A 20,791-nucleotide genomic window follows, 5' to 3' on the forward strand; every position below is an offset into this window, starting at 1 on the left:
TGACAGAGGAGAGAACCACCCTTCAAACGAGTTGTCTATAGCACAGTAAGAGGCAAAAACATGTTTGTCAAATTGCAGCAAAACTTTTCTTCTCGCTTTAGTCGGACAGCTGGGCTGTCTGAGCAACAAAAAGAAGAAGGAGACTTGGTAGAACACAAAAATAATATAATAATAATAATAAAACAATATAATAATTATAATAATAATAATATATATATTAATTGTTATATATTGTAAGATATATATTTTAATTTCAACATAAGTACAATTTGGCAGGTGCCCCCAGATGTCCCTCCAAAAGTGGAACAATCTGGTGACCTTATTTTATACCTATCTTCACTGACCGAAGGAAACTGAAAGCTAGTATTCATACGCAAGGCCTCCAAGTATTAAGGTGATAATTTCTCAAAGGAACATCTGAGGTCATGACATGGAGGCAGGCAACGGCAAAACCCCTCTCCTACCAGCCACACAATACTTGGATCTCCAGGGCACATGTCATATGACTGACAGACAGACAGACAGACAGACAGACAGAGAGATACTGGGAGGAGGGGGAGAGACAATCGTTCTCTTTGGGACTCCACCTGGTAGGCAAAAGTGGGACATTGAAACCCAGCTCTTCCAAAGCCAAACTCTCCATGCTTCCATCCCCCCCACTACTAGTCTGTTCTCATTGGCTGCTCAGTCCTTTCCCTGTACAGAACCAGTCCTGCTTCTTCTTCCAGCCCTCTACTGCCCTGTTGCATTTATTCAAATAAATGCAAGAATAATGGAATATATGCATTCAGATCTCATGCCTTAAAATCATGATTAGATATTGAATATTAAGTATTAATAATGACCCTAGCAAACTGAATTATAAAATTTATTATGTAGCTCTTTGGAAGGTCGCAGTTGACTTATAAATATCATTGTGGCTCTTATTTTATTTACCAATCTGATGGGTCTCTTTGTTCTTTTATTATTTGAGCCTCCGGGGAGGGTGGTACACAAATGTAAGAAATAAACAAATGAAACAGGTTTTGAGCCTGTTGAAGCTTTCGTTGCTTCAGAGAGCTGTGCATAAGAAAAAAAGAGTGTCTAATTTTCATAAGTTGATGAAGGAAATTGTTCTTAAACTGGCTGTTAACTGGTTGGTCCATTCTATGAACATGTTGAGTTTTAGTCTGAGCTTGGGAACGGTTTGTTATCTTCTTTCAAAATTCTACAAGAAATTGAAGTAAAAACAAAAACATAAAAGACCTGTGCATTCTTCATATAAGTTTATTGTTGGTTTTCTCAGTACTGTTTGGCTTTTCATGGTTGTGGAAAGTGCCATGGAGTCATAGACAATGTGTGGGATTTCTAGGAAACAGACTAAGAAAAGCGTTTTGCTACGGTTTGCTGGGTTTCCTCAGTGGTCTCCCATCCCAGTGCTAACCAGAGTGGACCTTGCTTAGAATCCAAAATCTGATGAGACCAGACTTGTCTGGAACATCTAGTTCAGGACATGAGTTCATCACAAATACCAAATACTTCTGTGAGGCTCTGCAGAGCAATCATTTCAAATTTGGTATCTGTATTGACTCAATAGCTCAAACATCAGCTAAAAAGCAACTACCAACCTTTTCATATACTATCAACTCATGAAATTAGTATGTTAGACAAGCCTTGATAAACTATGTAATCAGACCGAGTAATCTGTAAATCTATGTTTTCAGGTCTTCTGCAAGGAAGACTTCACTATTCTACTATAAGACATCACTAGACATTTCAAATCTCTCTTCCCTTTCTAATCCTCATTAACTGTTTTTTGTCATTCAGCTCGGGCCGCAGCAAAATGACATAACATTTTGGGAGAAAAATGCAGCCTAGTAAGCCTGTGCTGGAAGCCAAGATGGAGAAGATCTCCACGGCCACCATGTATTTCCCTTTGGTGCTCAGGTAGGTTGGAACAAAAGACACCCACACACTGCAAAAAACCAACATGCTGAACGTGATGAACTTGGCTTCATTAAAGGTGTTGGGCAGATTCCTGGCCAAGAAAGCCACAGTGAAACAGACAAGAGCCAGAAACCCCATGTACCCCAAAATGTAAAAGAACATATTGGACGAGCCTTCATTGCATTTCAAGATGATTTCTACAGCCAGCGAATGAAAGTCAACATCTGGGAAAGGAGGGTCAGTATATAACCAGATCATACAAATACTCGCTTGAACCAACGTCGAGGACAATATTATAGCATTGGAAAGTCTTTTCCCCACCCAGGACCTGATCTTGGATCCTGGTTTAGTGGCCATGAAAACCAAAACCACGGTGATGGTTTTAGCCAACACAGAAGAAACAGCCACTGCAAAGATGATCCCAAATGCAGTTTGTCGCAGCTTGCAGGTCACTTGGTCAGGCTGGCCGATGAAGAGCAAAGCAGACAGAAAGCACAGCAGGAGGGAGACGAGGAGAGAATAGGTGAGGTCCCGATTGTTGGCTTTGACAATGGGGGTGTTCTGGTGCTTGATGAAGATTCCTAGCACCACAGATGTGGATAAGGAAAGGGAGAGGGACAGAATGGCCAAAACGATCCCTAATGGTTCACTGTAGGAGAGGAAGTTGAGACCCTTGGGAAGGCATCCATTTTGGTCATCATTTGGATATTGACCTTCTGAGCACTGGAAGCAGTCATCTGCATCTTAACAAACAAATATGGCATTTCAGTCTTCCATAGCTAGGTGATATTAAAGAGAGACAGTCTTGTGCTTGGAATATTAGTCATGCCAGATATTTTATTTTATAGATATATACACATATTTTCATTCATTCATTCATTCATTCATTCATTCATTCATTCATTCATTTTGTTATAATTATGAAGACAGATTTTTCTCCTTTTATTTATTGGCTATTGACACTCAGAACCCTCAAGCTGGCAGAAGCGTGAAATAGGGGAAATTTGTTGGATTGTTGAAAGAGCAACTGTATTCCCTCAAGTGACTTTCTCCCTCTCTTCTTCCAGGTCATCCTTTCTCAGCAATTTTACCATTGGAAGGCGATGGTGATTTGGGATCACGTAACAACTTGCCATGGGAGATACAGATTTGAACTTGGGTCTTCCAAATCCTGCTTCAGAACTCCAAACACCCCAGAAGTGTGATCCCTTCTCTGTTTGAAAGGGTGCAACTTGGCTCAAGATTGGATTACAAACCTCTGACCTTTCTCATTAGAAATCTTCCCTCCTGGACAATGTTTGCAGTCATAGCAGCAGAACGGCTCTCCCTCCTTCCTTTTCTTCCTGGAACCTGGATGGCAACTTTCTGAGCATACTGAAAGGGGTTTTGTCTAAGGGATACATGAGGCAGACAAACTTACTGTCAGTACTGCATCTAAAATAACATTATATTTTGTTTCTCCCAATTTTTTTTGAGAAGCTGGATTGTCCTATCAAATGCTTGTCCTCTATAAAGCAGATTACCCTCCCTTTAGTCTTCCCTCATGGAAGAAGAAGAGGCAGCGTTGGGTTTTAGACTCTGGTTTTCACTCCTCAAAGGATTCTTAAGATGGTTTACAGTTGCCTACCCTTCCCGCAACTGAGACCCTTGGGGGTATGTAGGACTAAGAGAGCCCTGTTCTGTGAGAACAGCTCAACCAGGAGTGTGACTAACCCAAGGTCAACCGGCTGACTGCAGGTAGAAGTGGAGGGCATCGAACTCGACTTACCAGATTAGCGCCCCCCCCTTTTTAAACCATTATAACCACACTGGACCTTAACATAGTTCTTTAAAAAAAAACACAGTGTGGTACCAACGTTCATGTTTGTATAACATACTTTTTTAGTGGACGTTTTCTCAGATTCTGAAGGCCAACCTTACATTGTTAAACCTATTGTTCCACGTGATGCTGTCTTCATGAATGGTCAACATTTGGTTTGCTGGAGCTTCTGGATGAACCTCTCCAATCTTGACTTTGAAAAAAGATCGATTTCGGAAAATATGCCAGTTGACAATATCATACCCTGTGGTGGCTTCTCCGCTGGAATCAAATGAAATTGTCTCTCCAGCACTGTTGTTAAATGAGACCCTTTTCAGAAAGAGGTGAAGCTAGATTGAAAAAGGAGACACAAATGAAGACACAAATGAAGCACATTTTTGGAAAACATTGTATGCATAAGTGATTCATAATACTGCTTTGCATAAGCATCCTATTAAACATTCTGCCTGATATTTTTATAATGTTCCATTTTATCTTTGAATATATATTTTCATTATGATTATTAGATTTTCCTTTGTTCTTTTTTTGGCATGTCTTGCTTTCCATAGGAAATGGTGTTCCCAGCTGTAGCTTTTTGTTGCCATACCAACTGGGAGAAAATTGGCAATAATTCTGCACTCAACTTTGGGTTCATTCTGTCAGTGAGGGGGAGCTCACCACCTCCTTGGGCAGCTGATGCCCTCTCAACCTCCTCTTGGACTGTCCTTTCTCAACCTCCTCATCTCCAGGCTGAATATCCCCAAGTCCCTCACAGCAAGTGGTGAACAAGGCTGAAGTTTGGAGAATTGTGACATGCTAAGCGGGATGGGAGAGGAAACAAAGGATGGAGATGAGGTGGAGAGGTGCCATGCAGGATGGATTGCATGCATCTCTCTCGCCAGAGTCATGGTTTTCATTCACAGTTACCTGCCATGAGGGTAGATGGAAAAGGTTAGGTTTCTTTCTCTTCAGCATTCTTCTGTGTCCACCAGGAGATGAAGACAGGTCACGTAAAGCATGTGCTATGGCATAGACAGCATTATAGATACTATAGCTAGTACCAGTCATACTCATTTCAAAAACATCTCCTGGAAGGCTCTCCATTTTCTCCTGCCCAGTGCAAACTTTATCAAAACTCATCTGCACCCGTGAATCAGAGAACTGGCAGAGGAAAGCCTGTTCCCAGAACTCCCTGATGAAGCCATCTCCTTTTGTCTCAAAAGGTTTTTTGCGCTGAAGAAACTGTTGGAATCCTGGTGGTTCCTGGGTGTGAACCATCAAGCCAATGGTGCCATGAAGGATGGTGTTGTCCCAGTTTCTTTGATAGAAAAAAGATGCAAAATCCATCTGAATGGTCAGAATGTAAACTTTCCCTTTTGGCTTTACTGTTGAGAATTCTAACTCAAAAAAGTTTAGGGCCCACCTAAAATATGAGATGGAACCCGTGTCTCCAAAGAGGACAGCCACATCAGCCCTGCTCTCCATTAATGTCTCATAGGATTGCCATCCTTCTTTCAGCATGTCGAAATAATAGGCTATCATGGAGACCTGGCGGATTTTTTCTGTGAAGGCCAAGCAGATGCCATTTTGAGAAAACAAAGGAAGCATGGCTTGCTGAAATCTTTCTCCACGTTCATCATCGGTGACAATGAGCCCAATCCATACCCAACTGAAATGCAGAATAAAGTGCAGGATCCCCTTGTACTGTTGGGCTTCATTTGCGACCATTCGATACATGAAAATTCCTGAGAATATTTCCTGCATTAATGATGTAGACCCATAGGTGAGCTAAAGGAAGTCAACATTGGGAAGGAAACATAAAGAGTAAGAATGAAAATTTTACAAAACATGCTAATTTTTATATTTTGGAATCCACAATCTTCAAGGCAGTGCATGCTTCCCAGGTGAGAATACATATGTGGTTCCCTTTTTTGGTCATTTGTGGAAAGGAGTGAAAATAATTTCATTTCCTGTGAGTGTGAAAGAAGAAGAAGAAGAAGAAGAAGAAGAAGAAGAAGAAGAAGAAGAAGAAGAAGAAGAAGAAGAAGAAGAAAGGGTTCCTATATTCCACTCTTCTCTACCTGAAGGAGTCTCAAAGCAGCTTATAGTCACTTTCCCTTCCTTTCCCCACAACAGGCACCCTGTGAGGTGGGTGAGGCTAAGAGAGCAACGATATTCCTGCTCTGTCAGAACAACTTTATCAGTACTGTGGCGAACCCAAGGTCATCCAGCTGGCTGCATGTGGGTAGCGCAGATTCAAACCTGGCTCGCCAGATTAGAAGTCTGCACTCCCAACCACTACACCAAGCTGGCTCTCAAAAAGGCATGGAGAAGAACTAGATGGATACATCTGTTGATGTGATATCAATGATTTATGAAAGCATACTGTAAGCTGTGAAACAGGAGAGAAGAGTACATTGCAGAGGTAAAAAAAAGGGGGGGGATGCAGTCTTGGGCGGTATCAACAGAGGCATCACCTCCAAATCACAAGTTGTCATAGTCTCACTGCATATTGCATTGGTCAGACCCTACCTGAAGTACTGTGTGCAGTTCTGGAGGCCTCACTTCAAAAAGGAAATGGACAAAATTGAGAGTATAGAGGAGAGCAATGAGGATAATCTGGGGTCTCGAGACCAAGTTCTATGAGGAAAGGCTGAGGGACTTGGGAATGTTCAGCCTAGAGAAGAGGAGATTGAGTGGGGACAAGGACTGCTCTAATAATGTGAAAGCTTGACATTTTCAGGAAGGCAGGGAACAGTTCCTGTTGACAGCAGAGGATAGTACCCACAGTTATAGGTTTTAGTCATGTGTTGAGCAGTACCAGCTAGATATCAGGGAAAAATTTTCAATCAGAGTAGTTCAGCAGTGGTTACAGCCCTTTCATATCCTGATTCCTTACTTAGCCTACCTGGGGAATGTTGTAGATGGATAACACAGTTGCTATGTAGAGAGAGGTTTTCGCTTCAGCTCCTCCAACGACTGCTATCAGATTGCTCCAGAAGTCACACTTGTAGTTGGGAATAAACCGGTTCTTGGTAGAGAGAAGCTGCATGGTGGCACGATAGCTCTCCCGCTCGGTCATGTAATTGTCACGGATGTGGAAGCCCAAGGTGACATTGGGCAAGAGCCGGAGGTTTTCGTTGATTTCCTCCACGGCAAAAGCCAGAGCCATGACATATTGATAATGACTAGTTCGTACACTGGGACAAGAAACACAAGGTGACGTACCAACACTGCATTTAATATTATTCTATCTGGCTAGAAATCTCGATTCTGGTATCACGACATTGGATTTCATTGAACCATAGTGTGGTTCAAGCCCATTAAAATCGTCATCCCTCTCTAATCCCAGATATCATTTCTGTATATTTAAGGGTGCTTCTCTAGTCTTTTAAAATATCCCACTAGAGTTAGGAGGAAAAAAGTAACTTACCAACATTGCATATAATATCATTGTATCTGACTAGAAATACTGATTATTGTATCATTAAATTGGATTTCATTGAACCATAGTGAGGTTTGAGCCCATTAAAATTTTCATCCCTCTCGAATTCCAGATACCAACAATACAATACAATATCCTTTAATGGCATTAATTCCATATACCATTTCTATGTATTTAAGGTGATTCTCTAATCTTTTAATATCCCACTAGATTTATTGCTCTCATCCAATTAGGGTCTACTGAACACAGAAGCTGGGGGATTTGTTTCAAAATGTGTGGTTTCACAACCACCACCCTAGAAGTGCAAACTGGAAACACCAAGGATTTCTATTCAATCCCATGAACAAAGTCATAAGGTATGGATGGGTGAACAACCTGCATTCAGCACCCACACCCAGCCTACTGAGATTCCAGGGGCATCTCTTCTGCTAATAAATGAGTTTGTGATCCATAGCCGAAGGCCAACCATTTAGTGTTTTCCAACGGAGTCAGAGTAGATAGAAAACCTCTCCCTTCCCCAGAGAACCATGGGATGGAAATGGGGGTTGCAGGTGAAGACAAAAGTTTTAAAATATGAATCTTTACATTACTGGAATTCAATGCAATCTGAATGGCTTGTCAGTTCTTAACATGATATGCACAGATAATAGGTATGGGAAGAGGAAATGTCCTTACAAGGGCATATCATACGCCATGTCATTCACTGGTTCTTTGAAATCCATTTGATCTGCCGTTGTAGCAATGATAGAGCTAATTCCCCCAATGATGAGATCTCCGTCCTGATAATATTTGTGAAGATCTGAGAGAGGTTCCCTGATGGTGCACTTGGCATCATGAACATTGCCCATGGACCGGTATAACAGCACCATAACAAACACAATTGAGACCATCTTGCAATCAGTTCATTGCTGTAATGAGTCCTGTCCACTCTCTCCTGAATATCGTTTCACATATTTAAGCTACTACAACTCTTCCTGTCCCTAGCCTTACTGTCAATTCTGCACGATAACAGCTGCCTTTCTGGCATCATCCTGAGATGCTATTTCCGTCTAATGACCCTTGAACTGCCTTTGGGAGTCTGGCAAGCTGTGGATAATGACAGAGGAGATAACCACCCTTCAAACAAGTTGTCTACAGAACAGTAGGGAGCAAAACATGTTTGTCAAATTGCAGCAAAATGTTTCTTCTCTCTTTAGTCAGACAGTTGAAGTCAGGAATGAAAGAGGAAGTGCCAGCATGACAATGGTTGACCCCACAAAAGTGGCCATGCCTTCTTTTTGCAACACCTGAGTCAGGTTGTTCTGAATTCAACTTCTCGGAGGCAGGGCTGGTTTATCCATGCAGCACATATCGCCATACACTTTTCAGGGCCCCACGCAGTGCCTTCCCTTCTCCCCATATATCAGGGCCATAGCTTCTCCCAAAATTTCATCTCTCAGAGTGACACCGCTTTTCACTATGTTGGGTTTTATACCCTGCTTTTCACTACCTGAAGGAGTCTCAAAGTGGTTTACATTCGCCTTCCCTTTCCTCTCCCCACAACAGACACCCTGTGAGGATGGTGAAGCTGAGAGAATCCTGATATTACTGGTCTATGAGGCCAGCACTATCAGGGCTGTGATGAGCCCAAGGTCATCCAGCTAGCTGCATGTAGAGGAGCAGGGGAATCAAACCCAGCTTTCCAGGTTAGAATCCCCCGCTCTTTAGCCACTACACCATGCTGGCTCTCTGCAAATTCAAGCACAAAGTTCTTAGAGAATGTCTCATTCCTGTATACATTTTCATTACAGTCACCATTAATTTTATTTGGTCTTGTGTAAATCTCAAAGGATTTCTTTTCTTTGCAAAAATACATTAGTTGCTTCTTATAACAATTTGGTATCATAGAAGGACTAGAGGAGAAATCATCATAATAGAACAATGGACTAATAAAAGAGCAGAACTGACAAAATTGTGTTGTTCAACGGCAGGGCATAGGAGGAAAGTGGATTGTTCAGAAGAATAGCCTTGCTATGGCCCATGAGCCATATCCCAATTACATTACCGTGCTAAAATATGATGTAGCATTCATAGTGCCATGATAAATTCTAATACACTTTAATGCTTTTTCCTTATTAGCTGCTCTTTCTTGTTCAAATTTGGTTTCAACAAAACAATGTAGCATTTGGGGAAAAAGATAAAAGCCAGTAACGCAGCACTGGAGGCCAAGATGGAGAAGATCTCCACGGCCACCATGTCTTTTCCTCTGGTGCTCAGGTAAGTTGGAACAAAGGAGAGCCAAACACTGCAAAAGACCAACATGCTGAAGGTGATGAACTTGGCTTCGTTGAAACTGTCAGGTAACTTTCTCGCTAGGAAAGCTACTGTGAAGCTGACAATAGCAAGGAATCCCATGTAGGTCAGGACACTGTAGAACATGACTGCTGACCCTTCATTACATTGCTCTATGATTTCACCATAAAACGAGTGCTTGTCCAAATCTGGGAATGGAGGAGTTGTGCCCAGCCAAGAAGCACAAATGCCGACTTGTACAAGGGTGCAGGAAGCGATAATGGCATATGCCAACCTTTTCCCCACCCATTTCCGGAAAATGTTTCCTGGCTTGGAGGCCATGAAAACCACCACCACTGTAACGGTTTTTGCCAACACAGAAGAAACAGCAACGGAGAAGACAATGCCAAAAGTCGTTTGTCGGAGGAGGCAGGTCACCTGGTTAGGCTGGCCAATGAACAGCAAAGAGCAGAGGAAGCAAAGCAGAAGAGAGACAAGGAGAGTATAGGTGAGGCTGCGGTTGTTCGCTTTGACTATGGGAGTGTCCCGGAGCTTGATGAAAATTTCAAGCACCAGAGCCGTGGTCAGAGAAAAGAACAGAGCCAAGAAGGCTAAGACAATGCCCAACGTTTGATCGAAAGAGAGGAAGTTTGGAGTCTTGGCCATGCATTGATTTTGTTCCTTGTTTGGGAATTGATCTTCTGAGCAACTGACACATTTCTCCATATCTGAAAGAGACAAATAATTTCTGCTAAAAGCTACTGGTGTTTTTTTTCAAAACAAAAAGGCACCTATATAAAAGCCAAAAATGTCCTTAGTCCTGTCCTCTTTGAAGTAGCAATAGATTATCAAATCCATCCTCTTTTTTCAAGTGTATTTTTAAGTGTTCTCAACCATTGAACATGAAACTTGTCTGGGGTACCAATGAATACTGCGGGTATGCCTTGAAAAACCTCAAAGACTTTTGGAAATTTATTTTTACTCACCACTAACAAAGAAATGCCTGGGAAGAGACTAACCAGGAGAGCCCACCTTAGCTTCTGAGATGAAATTGGGCTAGCCTGGCCAATCCAGATGAGGACAATGGACATTTTTCTCAAAAGCCATATCATTTATGTGTTCCTTATTCCAGTGCACCTCTTACCTTCTTTGTTTGACATCATGCCTTTAGGACATGGATCACAATCATAGCAGCAAAATTTCTTCCCTTCTATTTTTTTCCGACTGAAACCAGGCTGGCAAATATCGTTGCACTGAGAGACAGGAGGCACCTGTCCTTGGGAAGAAGAATGCAGCCATGAGAAAATGTTTAGGAAATTGCCTTAACAAGTCAATGAGACAGGAGAAACTGCACTGAATAAAAAGAATCCCTGGAGTTATACAGAAGAACCTGAAAGGAAACTCTATGGCTTCTTCTTGGGGCATAATTATAGCCTAACCAGTCTGAAATCTTGCAAAAGCTGGGTCATTCAAGGAGCCTTTGTCTTCATGGATTGCACCTTCGTGCTGTTGATGGAATTTGTGTCAGAAGGAGTCAAGTGACCAGAAAGAGTAAGGGGCTTGCTTTTTCTGCCACTCACATTCCTGCATCTTTCCTGAGCCTCCGGGGAGAGCGGTATATAAATATAATAAATAAATAAGTTAGTCAACTGCATTCCCCTTTATTCCCGCAACAGCGAAAGTCATTTCCCACCTGAGTCAATTGCTTGTGCCACACAATCCTGTCTTCATCAATGGTCAGCTCTTGGCCTGAAGGTGCCTGAGGATCCAACCTCCCGACTTTGACTCTGACATAGGACTCGTTTGGGAAAGTCACCAAGTTAGTGATATCGAAGCCAGCTTCGAGCTCTCCATCTTCATTGAAGAGAATTTCCTCGCCTGCGCTGTTGTTGAACCTGATCCTCTGAAGGATGGCGTGGAGCTAGAGTTGAACAGGAATTTAGCATCTGTTTCTGATTGGCTTCATTTTGTCCAAAGAGGAAGTCAAGGAGAAGAGGAACAGGTGTGGAGGTTTTGCAGTGTTTTGGTATTTGACTATGCTCCCTTTGGTCATCATCTAGGGCAGGGTTTCTCAACTAGGGTTTCGGGAAAGGTTTCCTGAATAGGCGGGAGTTAATTTAATTTTTTTAATTAAACATTTATTGAGGGATATGACAATTTATTTATTTATTTATTTATTTATTTATTTATTTATTTAGATTTATATACCGCCCTCCCCGAAGGCTCAGGGCGGTTTACATTAAAACTAGTCAACGATACATGAAATGGTCATGTCAACCTTCCCACCCCTTCCAAAATGGTCAGTGAGGGGCCTGTAGGGGGTGGGAAGGAAGGTTCCCTAGGTGGGCATGTCCACATCTATGCTTCCCAACCCTATTATGCACAACCCCACTGCTTCTAGGGTTTTTCAACGCCTGAAGAAAGTTTCAGGGGTTTCTCAATGGCAAAATAGTTGAGAAAGCCTGCCATACAAGGAGGAGGAGAAAACAACATATCTCACACTGACTTTGCTGAGACAAGGGAGGGAACAAAGCCATGCATTTGTTGATTTTGTTGCTGGTGTACAGAGCAAGAGGCCTTTGAAGGCAAGTTGAGATTACCTGCCACGCTTCCACTATCAGCTGCTTCAGCCTGCCCATACCCTTCTCTGATGATCTCAATGAATACATGGCATGGAAAGCATGTGCCATGGCATAGACAGCATTATAGATAGTGTAGCTGTGGCCAGTCATGCTCATTTCAAAAACTTTCAGTGGGAGGTCTTCTAAGAGCTCTTCCCCAGTACATGCTTCTTTGTCGGCTGTCAGTTCGGTGGAGTCTCCCTCCAATGAACAATCAAATGCTATCTTCCAGAAGTCTTTGATGAATCCATTCCCCTTTTCTGCAGAAAAACTTTTGCTCCGAAGAAACCTTTGGAATCCTGCAGGCTCAGTGGAATGAATGGCAGAGGATAGTGCTCCATGGAAGTGTTGGACATCATAGTCCATCCTATAAGTGTAGAAGGTGAAATCAATCTGAGCTGTTGTCATCCATACTTTTGCTATAGAGATCTCCTCCTTGTATTCAAAATGGGACAGAGGGGCCAGTGTTGTCGCAACCCACTGAATAATCGCCACAAGTGTAATGGATGAAGTATCTCCATATATAATATATACATTTACATCAGTCTCCAATGGGATTTTTATTCGATCCAACATGCTTTGGATGATGTCTCCAAAGGCGTAAAAATTGAGATAATCTGGAACTTGTTCTATAAGGGCTAGACATATCCCGTTCTTGGCAAACTGTGGCTCTATGGACTGCAAAAAATGTTTTCCACTCTCATCCGCAGAGATGAACAAGCCGACCCATCGCCATCTGAAGTACACCAGTAACTGGACTATTCCCGTATTCTGAAGGTCTTCGTTGGGGACCATACGATAAAAGGAGGGGAAATGGACTCCTTTGTCTATTGCAGGTTCAAATGAGCCATAGGATAGCTTTAAAGAGATTAATATTATAGCAATAATTATTTGGTGGAATAATTTCACTCCTAATTGTTAGCACAGGATAAAAGATTTGGAAACTTCTTGCTATCAGCAGACTTGTGCGATTAACTGTGGATTAGACTGTGAATATTACGGCTAATTTAGTTAGTTAGTTCCTTAAGCATTTACTTCATTTCTCCCATGCCCTGTAATCTCGAATTACCTCTAAACCAATTTTAAAGGAATCATACATTATCATTAAATTCTCCATGTGTCAGGCTATATTTATGCATGGGTGTGCTTGCACCAAGAAGTCTATTCCATGTATGAAATCTTCCCAAGGCCGATAGTTACTATACTTCATGTGTATGAGGGAGCTGAGGCTGAGAGAGCCCTGAGATTACTGAAGAGGAAGAAGAGTTGGTTCTTATATGCCACTTTTCTCTACCCAAAGGAGTCAAAGTGGCTTACAATCACTTTCCCTTTCCTCTCCCCACAACAGACATCCTGTGAGAGAGGTGGGGCGGAGAGAGCCCTGATATTTCTGCCCAGTCAGAACAGCTGTATCAGGGCTGTAGCGAGCCCAAGGTCACCCAGCTGGCCACATGTGGGGGAGCAGGGAATCAAAACTGGCTTGCCAGATTAGAAGTCCGCATTCCTAACCACTACACCAAGGTGGCTCTTACATTGTGTCCAATTGCATTCTTATGTAGCAGCTCAGCTGGCCGAGTGGAGTGCAATGGAAGGACAGTATTAGACCTTCTTTCTCTGAGAATGTACCTCCGCCAGATCATGAGACTGCTAGAAGGAACGATCCCTGAGATGCACCAAAGCCCCAGGGCTCCCACCGGTTGGACCCACCTGTGGAACTTTGTAAAGAGTTAAGATCTCCGATATGCGAGAGGAGGTCTCAGAGCTAAGTCCACCGATGACTCCCATGAGATTAGCACGTCTTCTACATTTGTAGTTGGGGAGAAAGTTCTCGGACTTGAAGAGCAGGTCCAGGGTGGTGCGGTACGCCATTCGTGCATCGGAATAGGCGTCATAGAGGAGAAACCCGAGAGTGACGTTGGGCAAGAGCTTGGGGTCCTCATTGATCTCTTCGATGGCAAAGGCCAAGGCCAGAAGGCTCTGGTAGAACTTGGGAGCTAAGCTGCAAATACAGTGACTGGCGTCGGACTTGAGAATTCAATATGCAGTAAACATTTTATTTTTTACCTTAACAATCCCCGCTGTTGGGAACAAGTTTAGTTGCCTGACCGTAAGCAGAAATCACAATCCAGCAATGTTTCCTCCACTCGAACAGGAGAAATTAGTCTTGGCTAGATCCATTGTCCACAGGCATAAGTTGAAAATGCTTGTCATGTGAGAAGCAACTCAGTGGTCAATAGATTTGTTCTTTCCTATTTATTGGAAATACTCACCCTTCTCCCAGGAACAATAAAGTAATAACATATGATGTTGGACATTAAAATCAATCAAACGTTTTGAAGAAGAAGAATTATTATGGGGAGAAGAGTTGGGCTTTATACCTCACTTTTCAGTCCCCGAAGGAGTCTCAAAGCAGCTTACAGTTGCCTTCTGCTCCTCTCCCCACAACAGACACCCTGTGAGCTTGATGGGACTGAGAGAGCCCTGACACTACTGCTCTGTGAATACATTATTATCGGGACTGTGAGTAGCCCAAGGTTACCCAGAAAGGACACTGCAAGGTTTACTAGAACTCTGTCCATCTTCAGTTGCTTGCTAGTCATAATGTATGAGCAGGGGTTGACTGTCTTAGTTCTCTGCAATCCTTGTAAAAAAAAAAGTTTCCAGAAAAGAATGGTCTAAAATTCTGTTCCCTTCTAAAACTCTGAGTTGGCACTTGAATATCGAATGTTATTTCCAGTTACTGGGACCCACACATTGTCAACACCTCCTTTACAGATCACTGCCACATTTCCCCCCATGATCTAACTTACGTGTTGCTGTTTTCAAAGAGAATTATTTATTTGTGACCAAATATGCCTGGACACTGACCCCAAGGAAGCAATGATTCTGGGTGTTTTGGCTTCCTATATTATTTTCTGCTCTGTATCTGATATCTCCCCACCCACACCCCCCCCCCCCCCGCCACCAGCCTCATACTGATTCAGTCACTGACTTTCTCCAGAAGAACCAAAGCCCTTGGATGTAAATGAAACCTAAACCAACAATAAAACAACAAAATCAGAGTCCAGTAGTACCTTTAAGACCAACAAAGTTTTATTCAAGGGGTGAGCTTTCGAGCGCAGGCACTCTTCTTCAGTAGTTCATTAGTCTGAGGAAATGTGCGTGCATTCGGAAGCTCACGCCTTGAATAAATCCTTTTTGGTCTTAAAGGTGCTACTGATTTTGTTGTGCCACCAATACAGTTACCCACTTGAATCTAACAATAAAACAGGTCATTTGTCAAATAATTGCTTACAATAAGTCATTCCTTGGTATCTGGGAAGGGGGTTCCTGGAATGAAAAAATGGGGAAAATGAAATTGATATGAGACACGATCCCTCCAATGAAGATTTCGCTCGGCTGGTACCACTCGTGCGGAATCGAGAGGGTCTCTGTCCCTTCCAGCTTCACGGTACAGGATTTGCAAGCCGTGTGAGACAGCAGCAGCAGGAGCAGGAAGAATAACAACATTTCAACCTTCAGCAATATGACAGGAAAATCTTTCTTCACAGAGAGGTCTCCTCTGCACCTGTCTACAGCATGACGACTAACATCTACCTTGGCTGAACACAGTCGCTTGGGTGGTACCAATTGCCCCTGGGTTTCTTAAAGGAAACATATTTGTGTTATTATTGACTCAATAACACACTCAGAATGCCAAAAAAGGCAAACAGTTGCTTAGTCGTGTACAACCCATGGGTAAGGGGCTCAAAATGACAGAGCCCGGCCTCTTTCTGTCCTCTAAGCTTGGCTGTGAAGGGCACTGTGGGGTTATTATCACAACCACAGGTAGCCTTGATTCCCCCCTTCTCCTGTCTCCCGGACAGCCATTCCATCTTGTTGAAGTAAATTAATTATAGTCATTTAAATAATTATAGGGTGAAGAGAGAATCGCTTGGACAAACTTTTTCGAATCCTAGCAGCTTAACTGGTGGGAGAGGAAATACAAAAAAAAAAAAAGTTTACAAGATGTTACTAGAACTTTCTGCTACTAAAAATAAGCTCGAGGAGACAACAATGCAGTGAATAAAAATGGTCACAGGGCCATCATCCACCTACTCTTCAATGAAAGAGAACAAAGTATTTTTACGTTGTCTTTGTGGTGGAAAGTTGCCATATCACAACAAGATTACAACACAAAACAGGAAGGTTCACAGTAGAATATCAACAGAAAAACAAGGAACCTTTCTCATAATGTTCTCGTAATAATATATATATATTATTATTCTATATTCAATTCCAATACAATTTTTTAATATACATGAAGAATCAACCGTAACGGTTTCTATATTATTTCCATTTTCAATAACTTTTTCAGGGAGGCTGAGAGTTCGATCCCAGCAGCCGGCTCAAGGTTGACTCAGCCTTCCATCCTTCTGAGTACCCAGCTTGCTGCTGGGGGGTAAACAGTAATGACTGGGGAAGGCACTGGCAAACCACCCCGTATTGAGTCTGCCATGAAAACGCTAGAGGGCGTCACCCCAAGGGTCAGATGTGACCCAGTGCTTGCACAGGGGATACCTTTACCTTTTACCTTTACCTTTAAGCTAAATATAAGTAGACACAGCTTTGGGAATCACCAATGTTATCAAAACAGATTTTAGACTGATTTGTTCCATAGAATAAAAACAGCAATGTAGAAGACTGTCCTAAGCATAGTTGTACCCTCTTGAGTTCATTGCAACTAACAGGTTTTTGAGATCATAACTCAGTTTAGGATTGTGCTACATTCCGCAGTTGTTTCTATAGTTTTTCCGTATTAGCTGCTCTCTTTTGTTCAGCTCAGGCCTCAGTATCATGACATAGCATTTGGGCAAAAAGATGCAGCCCAGCAAGCCAGCACTGGAGGCCAAGATGGCGAAGATCTCCACCGCATTCATGTATTTTCCTTTGGTGCTCAGGTAAGTCGGGACAAAGGACACCCATACAGTGCAAAACACCAGCATGCTGAAAGTAATAAATCTGGCTTCGTTGAAAGCGTCGGGCAAATTTCTACCAAAGTAAGCTACGGCAAGGCTTACAAGAGCCAGAAGTCCCATGTACCCCAGTGTATAGAAGAACATGTTGGTAGATCCTTTGTTACACTCCAGTATGATTTCTCCAGTCACAGAGTGCATATCAACATCAGGAAACGGAGACCCATCACAAAACCACGCTGCACAAAGACTCGCTTGGATGAATAAACAAAGGAAAACAACAGAGTTTGCAAGCTGTTTCCCCACCCATTTCCTCATCCTAGATCCTGGCTTAGTGGCCATGAAGGCCCAAAGTACTGTGACAGTTTTGGCCAAGACGGTAGAAACAGCCGCCGTGAAGATAACTGCAAAAGCAGTCTGGCGTAACTGGCAAGTCACTCTCTCAGGCCGGCCAATGAATAGCAAGGCGCAAAGGAAGCAGAGCAGGAGGGAGATGAGCAGAGAATAGGTGAGGGTGCGGTTATTGGCTTGGACGATGGGAGTGTTGTTGTACTTCAGGAAGATGCCAAGCACAACCGTTGTGGTCAGAGACAGAGACAGAGACAAAACAGCCAAACTGATGCCCAAAGGTTCATTATAAGACAGGAAGGTTATGATCTTGGGATGACATCCATTTTTAGCTTCGTATGGATACTGATCTTCTGGACATTGGTAACAAATATCCATATCTAAGGAAGAAAGGAAGGAAGGAGATTGAAAGTGGACTGGGAAGGAAGGAAGGAAGGAAGGAAGGAAGGAAGGAAGGAAGGAAGGAAGGAAGGAAGGAAGGAAGGAAGGAAGGAAGGAAGGAAGGAAGGAAGGAAGGAAGGAAGGAAGGAAGGAAAAAGGGGAGTAAGGAAAGGGGAGAAAAAAGAAAGGGAGGGAGGGAGGGAGGAAGGAAGGAAAAGAGGATTCAGGGGGGAGGGGAGGGGAGGGGAGGAAGGAAGGAAGGAAGGAAGGAAGGAAGGAAGGAAGGAAGGAAGGAAGGAAGGAAGGAAGGAAGGAAGGAAGGAAAAAGGGGAGTAAGGAAAGGGGAGAAAAAAGAAAGAGAGGGAGGGAGGGAGGAAGGAAGGAAAAGAGGATTCAGGGGGGAGGGAAGGGAGGGGAGGGGAGGAAGGAAGGAAGGAAGGAAGGAGGGGGGAGGGGATGGGAGGGGAGGAAGGAAGGAAGGAAGGAAGGAAGGAAGGAAGGAAGGAAGGAAGGAAGGAAGGAAGGAAGGAAGGAATTTCTACTTTAGATCTTTCAAGCTTGCAGTATTCTGAAATCTGTTGTGTGCTAGTAAATGGAGGTGATGGGGATATTTGGTGTATCAAATGCACATGGAAACTACTGTTGGATGATGTACGAATCTGTCCACATTTCAGATTTATGCACTACAAAAGGAACAGATGCTTGTGATGGAATTATAAAACAAAAATGATTTGACCTCTTGGTCTGACATTTGGTTCAGAGACTCCATTTATGGTAGAACCTGGCCACATTTTGAATGGGGGGAGGGGATAAGTAGAATGAACTGCTAAATTGTAGCATCTTGACATTTTTCATATCCATGCAGGTATTTGCTGATTCCTAGTGTTTGGCTTTCCCAGCATGTCCCTTCTGCTAAATAGTATAGTAAGCTAGATAGACCTCTTCCACTGACGATGGTGGGCTGGAGCAGCAGTGCCTGAAGATTTTCTTTTGAGATTTATCATCCAAGAGCCAAGGAGTGTCAACCACCAAAGTCAACCACTGAGGAACAATAACCCATGAACCACCTGTTGAAGCACTAACTTGCCATCACTGTCTTCAAGGAATTCCCCCTCCTCTGTAAGATTCATTCCCTATTCTTCATCTAGTCAGGCGATCCCAAAGGAGACTGTGTTTTAAAGTACTGAAAGCTTCTGAGATGTCTGGAAGAACCCACAAACACATCTTGCCTGTTGTGTAGGGAAAGAACGCAGGACAGTCGATCGTGAAGTCATGTGATCAAAACAGGCCATTTTGCAAAGGCTGGTCGGAAAAATGAATGGTTGGGGGCATGAGTAAATTGGTCAGAGCCTCAAGTTTTCCCTTAAACAAAGGTGTGCTTTGGGTTTGGGAGGTGTTCTGTTTTGTTGCTTTTGTGATGTTTTCAATGATGTGTCCTTACTATGCTTACCCTCCTCCTCTGAGATCTTTCCTTTGGGGCATCGCATACAATCATAGCAACAAAAAGGCTCTCCTTCCTTAATTGTTTTGCTGTAACCTGCAGGGCAGTTGTCATTACACAAAGCAAGGGGCACAACCTGTCCATGAAAAGAGAGATTAAACATGCATTTAGTTCCTGGAGTTGGCAACCATGCCCAGAAGGGAGCCATGATACCCACATAGGCCTATTATGCACAGCTGCTGAAACAGCGGTATGGAGAACGCTGAGGAGGAAGAAGTGAAGCAAACCGCTTATGCACGGGATGGAACGCAATGGCGGCAAAACCCAGTGTATCCAATTATGCACGCGGCTACTCTGGAGCCGCTTCTGGTTGCGCCCTGGTCCCGGGAAGCTCCACTTTCTTCCACATAACTATGCCTCCCAACCATATTCTTCATGAAAGTGCTGTTTCTGGGATTTCTCAAAGCCTGAAGACTGTTTCAGGGGTTTCTCAATGGGAAAAAAGTTGAGGAAGGCTGCTTTAACTGAAGGGACCTTCCTTCAACTCCCCCTCCAATAGAACATCCTCCATCTTAGCTCCACCTTGGATGTATCCCATCATATTCCAAAGCTTAAAAATAACATGAAGCAGCTGAAGAAAGGTATATTTCTAAACCAACCTTTAGGACTTCATCATCTACTTGCCCCTAAATAGTGACCAACTAAATCCTAGCCTTCTTTATCAATATCAATTGGGCTGGCCAACTGGAAACTCAACTTATTACAGAACACACATTCTGCTTAGTGGAATGCATTAAGAAGGAATTACCCAAACATTCCTGCATTTAGACATGGCCTCTCAAACTCACAGTCGGATCCCACCTGGTTGAATCGGTTGTGCCATTTGATGAGTGTCTCATTAACGGAGAACTCATTGCCTCCTGGACCTTGGGAGTTCACTTTCCCTATTTTCACTCTTAGAAAGGATTTATTTGGGAAAGTCACCCAGTTGATAATATCGAATCCACCCTTCAATTCACCGTTCTCATTGAAGGAGACCTCATCCCCTGCGCTGTTGTTAAATGAGATGCTTCTCAGAAAAGAATGAAGCTAGGATGAAAGAAAAGGAAGGTGAATTATAGCAAAGGGAAGCAAGAGGACACAGGAAGTTGTGTCTGATTCTCTTCATGAGGGTGAAGAGCTGATGTTACATTCTTGATCACACATTAAGCATAATCCATCATTCTACCCTTTAATTCTGTAACCATCTCTGAGTCATGACTGCTCTGATCTTCCTTTATTTCCCATTATCCTGTTACACTAATGTAGGCTTTCTCAAGTAGGGTTTCGTGATGACCCTGGAAGGGTTTCATGAGTGAGTCGGAGTTAATTCATTTTATATATGTTTTTAAAAAATGTGTTCAGCATTTATTGGCTGATATGATCATATATAGTCATGTCAACCCCCTCCCAAAATAAACAAAAAAACAAAAAACGTTCAGGCTGTGCAAATGTTTTTTTTTTAAACTTCCCTCCCCATAACTTCTAACTGGAAACCCAACACTCCAATACCCAAATTCTAACTTGACTTCTAGAACCTAATTCCTCTTGGTCTGTTCAAAGTAT

General features: G+C 42.8%; 3 protein-coding genes across 3 annotated transcripts; all 3 read right to left on the bottom strand.

Moving 5' to 3' along the window:
* Positions 1-1,755: 1,755 nt before the first annotated feature.
* LOC143826593 (vomeronasal type-2 receptor 26-like) lies at positions 1,756-8,017 on the bottom strand. Its single transcript, XM_077315430.1, has 6 exons — positions 7,845-8,017; positions 6,633-6,924; positions 4,652-5,512; positions 3,847-4,074; positions 3,190-3,316; positions 1,756-2,669 (listed from the first exon to the last, which is right to left on the bottom strand). The coding sequence occupies exons 1-6, from the start codon at positions 8,015-8,017 to the stop codon at positions 1,756-1,758; spliced, it is 2,595 nt and encodes an 864-aa protein (XP_077171545.1).
* A 1,249-nt stretch (positions 8,018-9,266) lies between these two features.
* On the bottom strand, positions 9,267-12,856 carry LOC143826477 (vomeronasal type-2 receptor 26-like). Its single transcript, XM_077315304.1, has 4 exons — positions 12,041-12,856; positions 11,134-11,361; positions 10,585-10,711; positions 9,267-10,168 (listed from the first exon to the last, which is right to left on the bottom strand). Exons 1-4 carry the CDS (start codon positions 12,854-12,856, stop codon positions 9,267-9,269), a joined length of 2,073 nt encoding a protein of 690 aa, XP_077171419.1.
* A 3,968-nt stretch (positions 12,857-16,824) lies between these two features.
* LOC143826594 (vomeronasal type-2 receptor 26-like) lies at positions 16,825-17,742 on the bottom strand. The gene has a single exon (XM_077315431.1). The coding sequence runs from the start codon at positions 17,740-17,742 to the stop codon at positions 16,825-16,827; it is 918 nt and encodes a 305-aa protein (XP_077171546.1).
* Between the last annotated feature and the right edge of the window lie 3,049 nt (positions 17,743-20,791).

Source organism: Paroedura picta, chromosome 16 (genome assembly GCF_049243985.1).
Source record: "Paroedura picta isolate Pp20150507F chromosome 16, Ppicta_v3.0, whole genome shotgun sequence".
Classification (NCBI taxonomy): Eukaryota; Metazoa; Chordata; class Lepidosauria; order Squamata; family Gekkonidae; genus Paroedura; species Paroedura picta.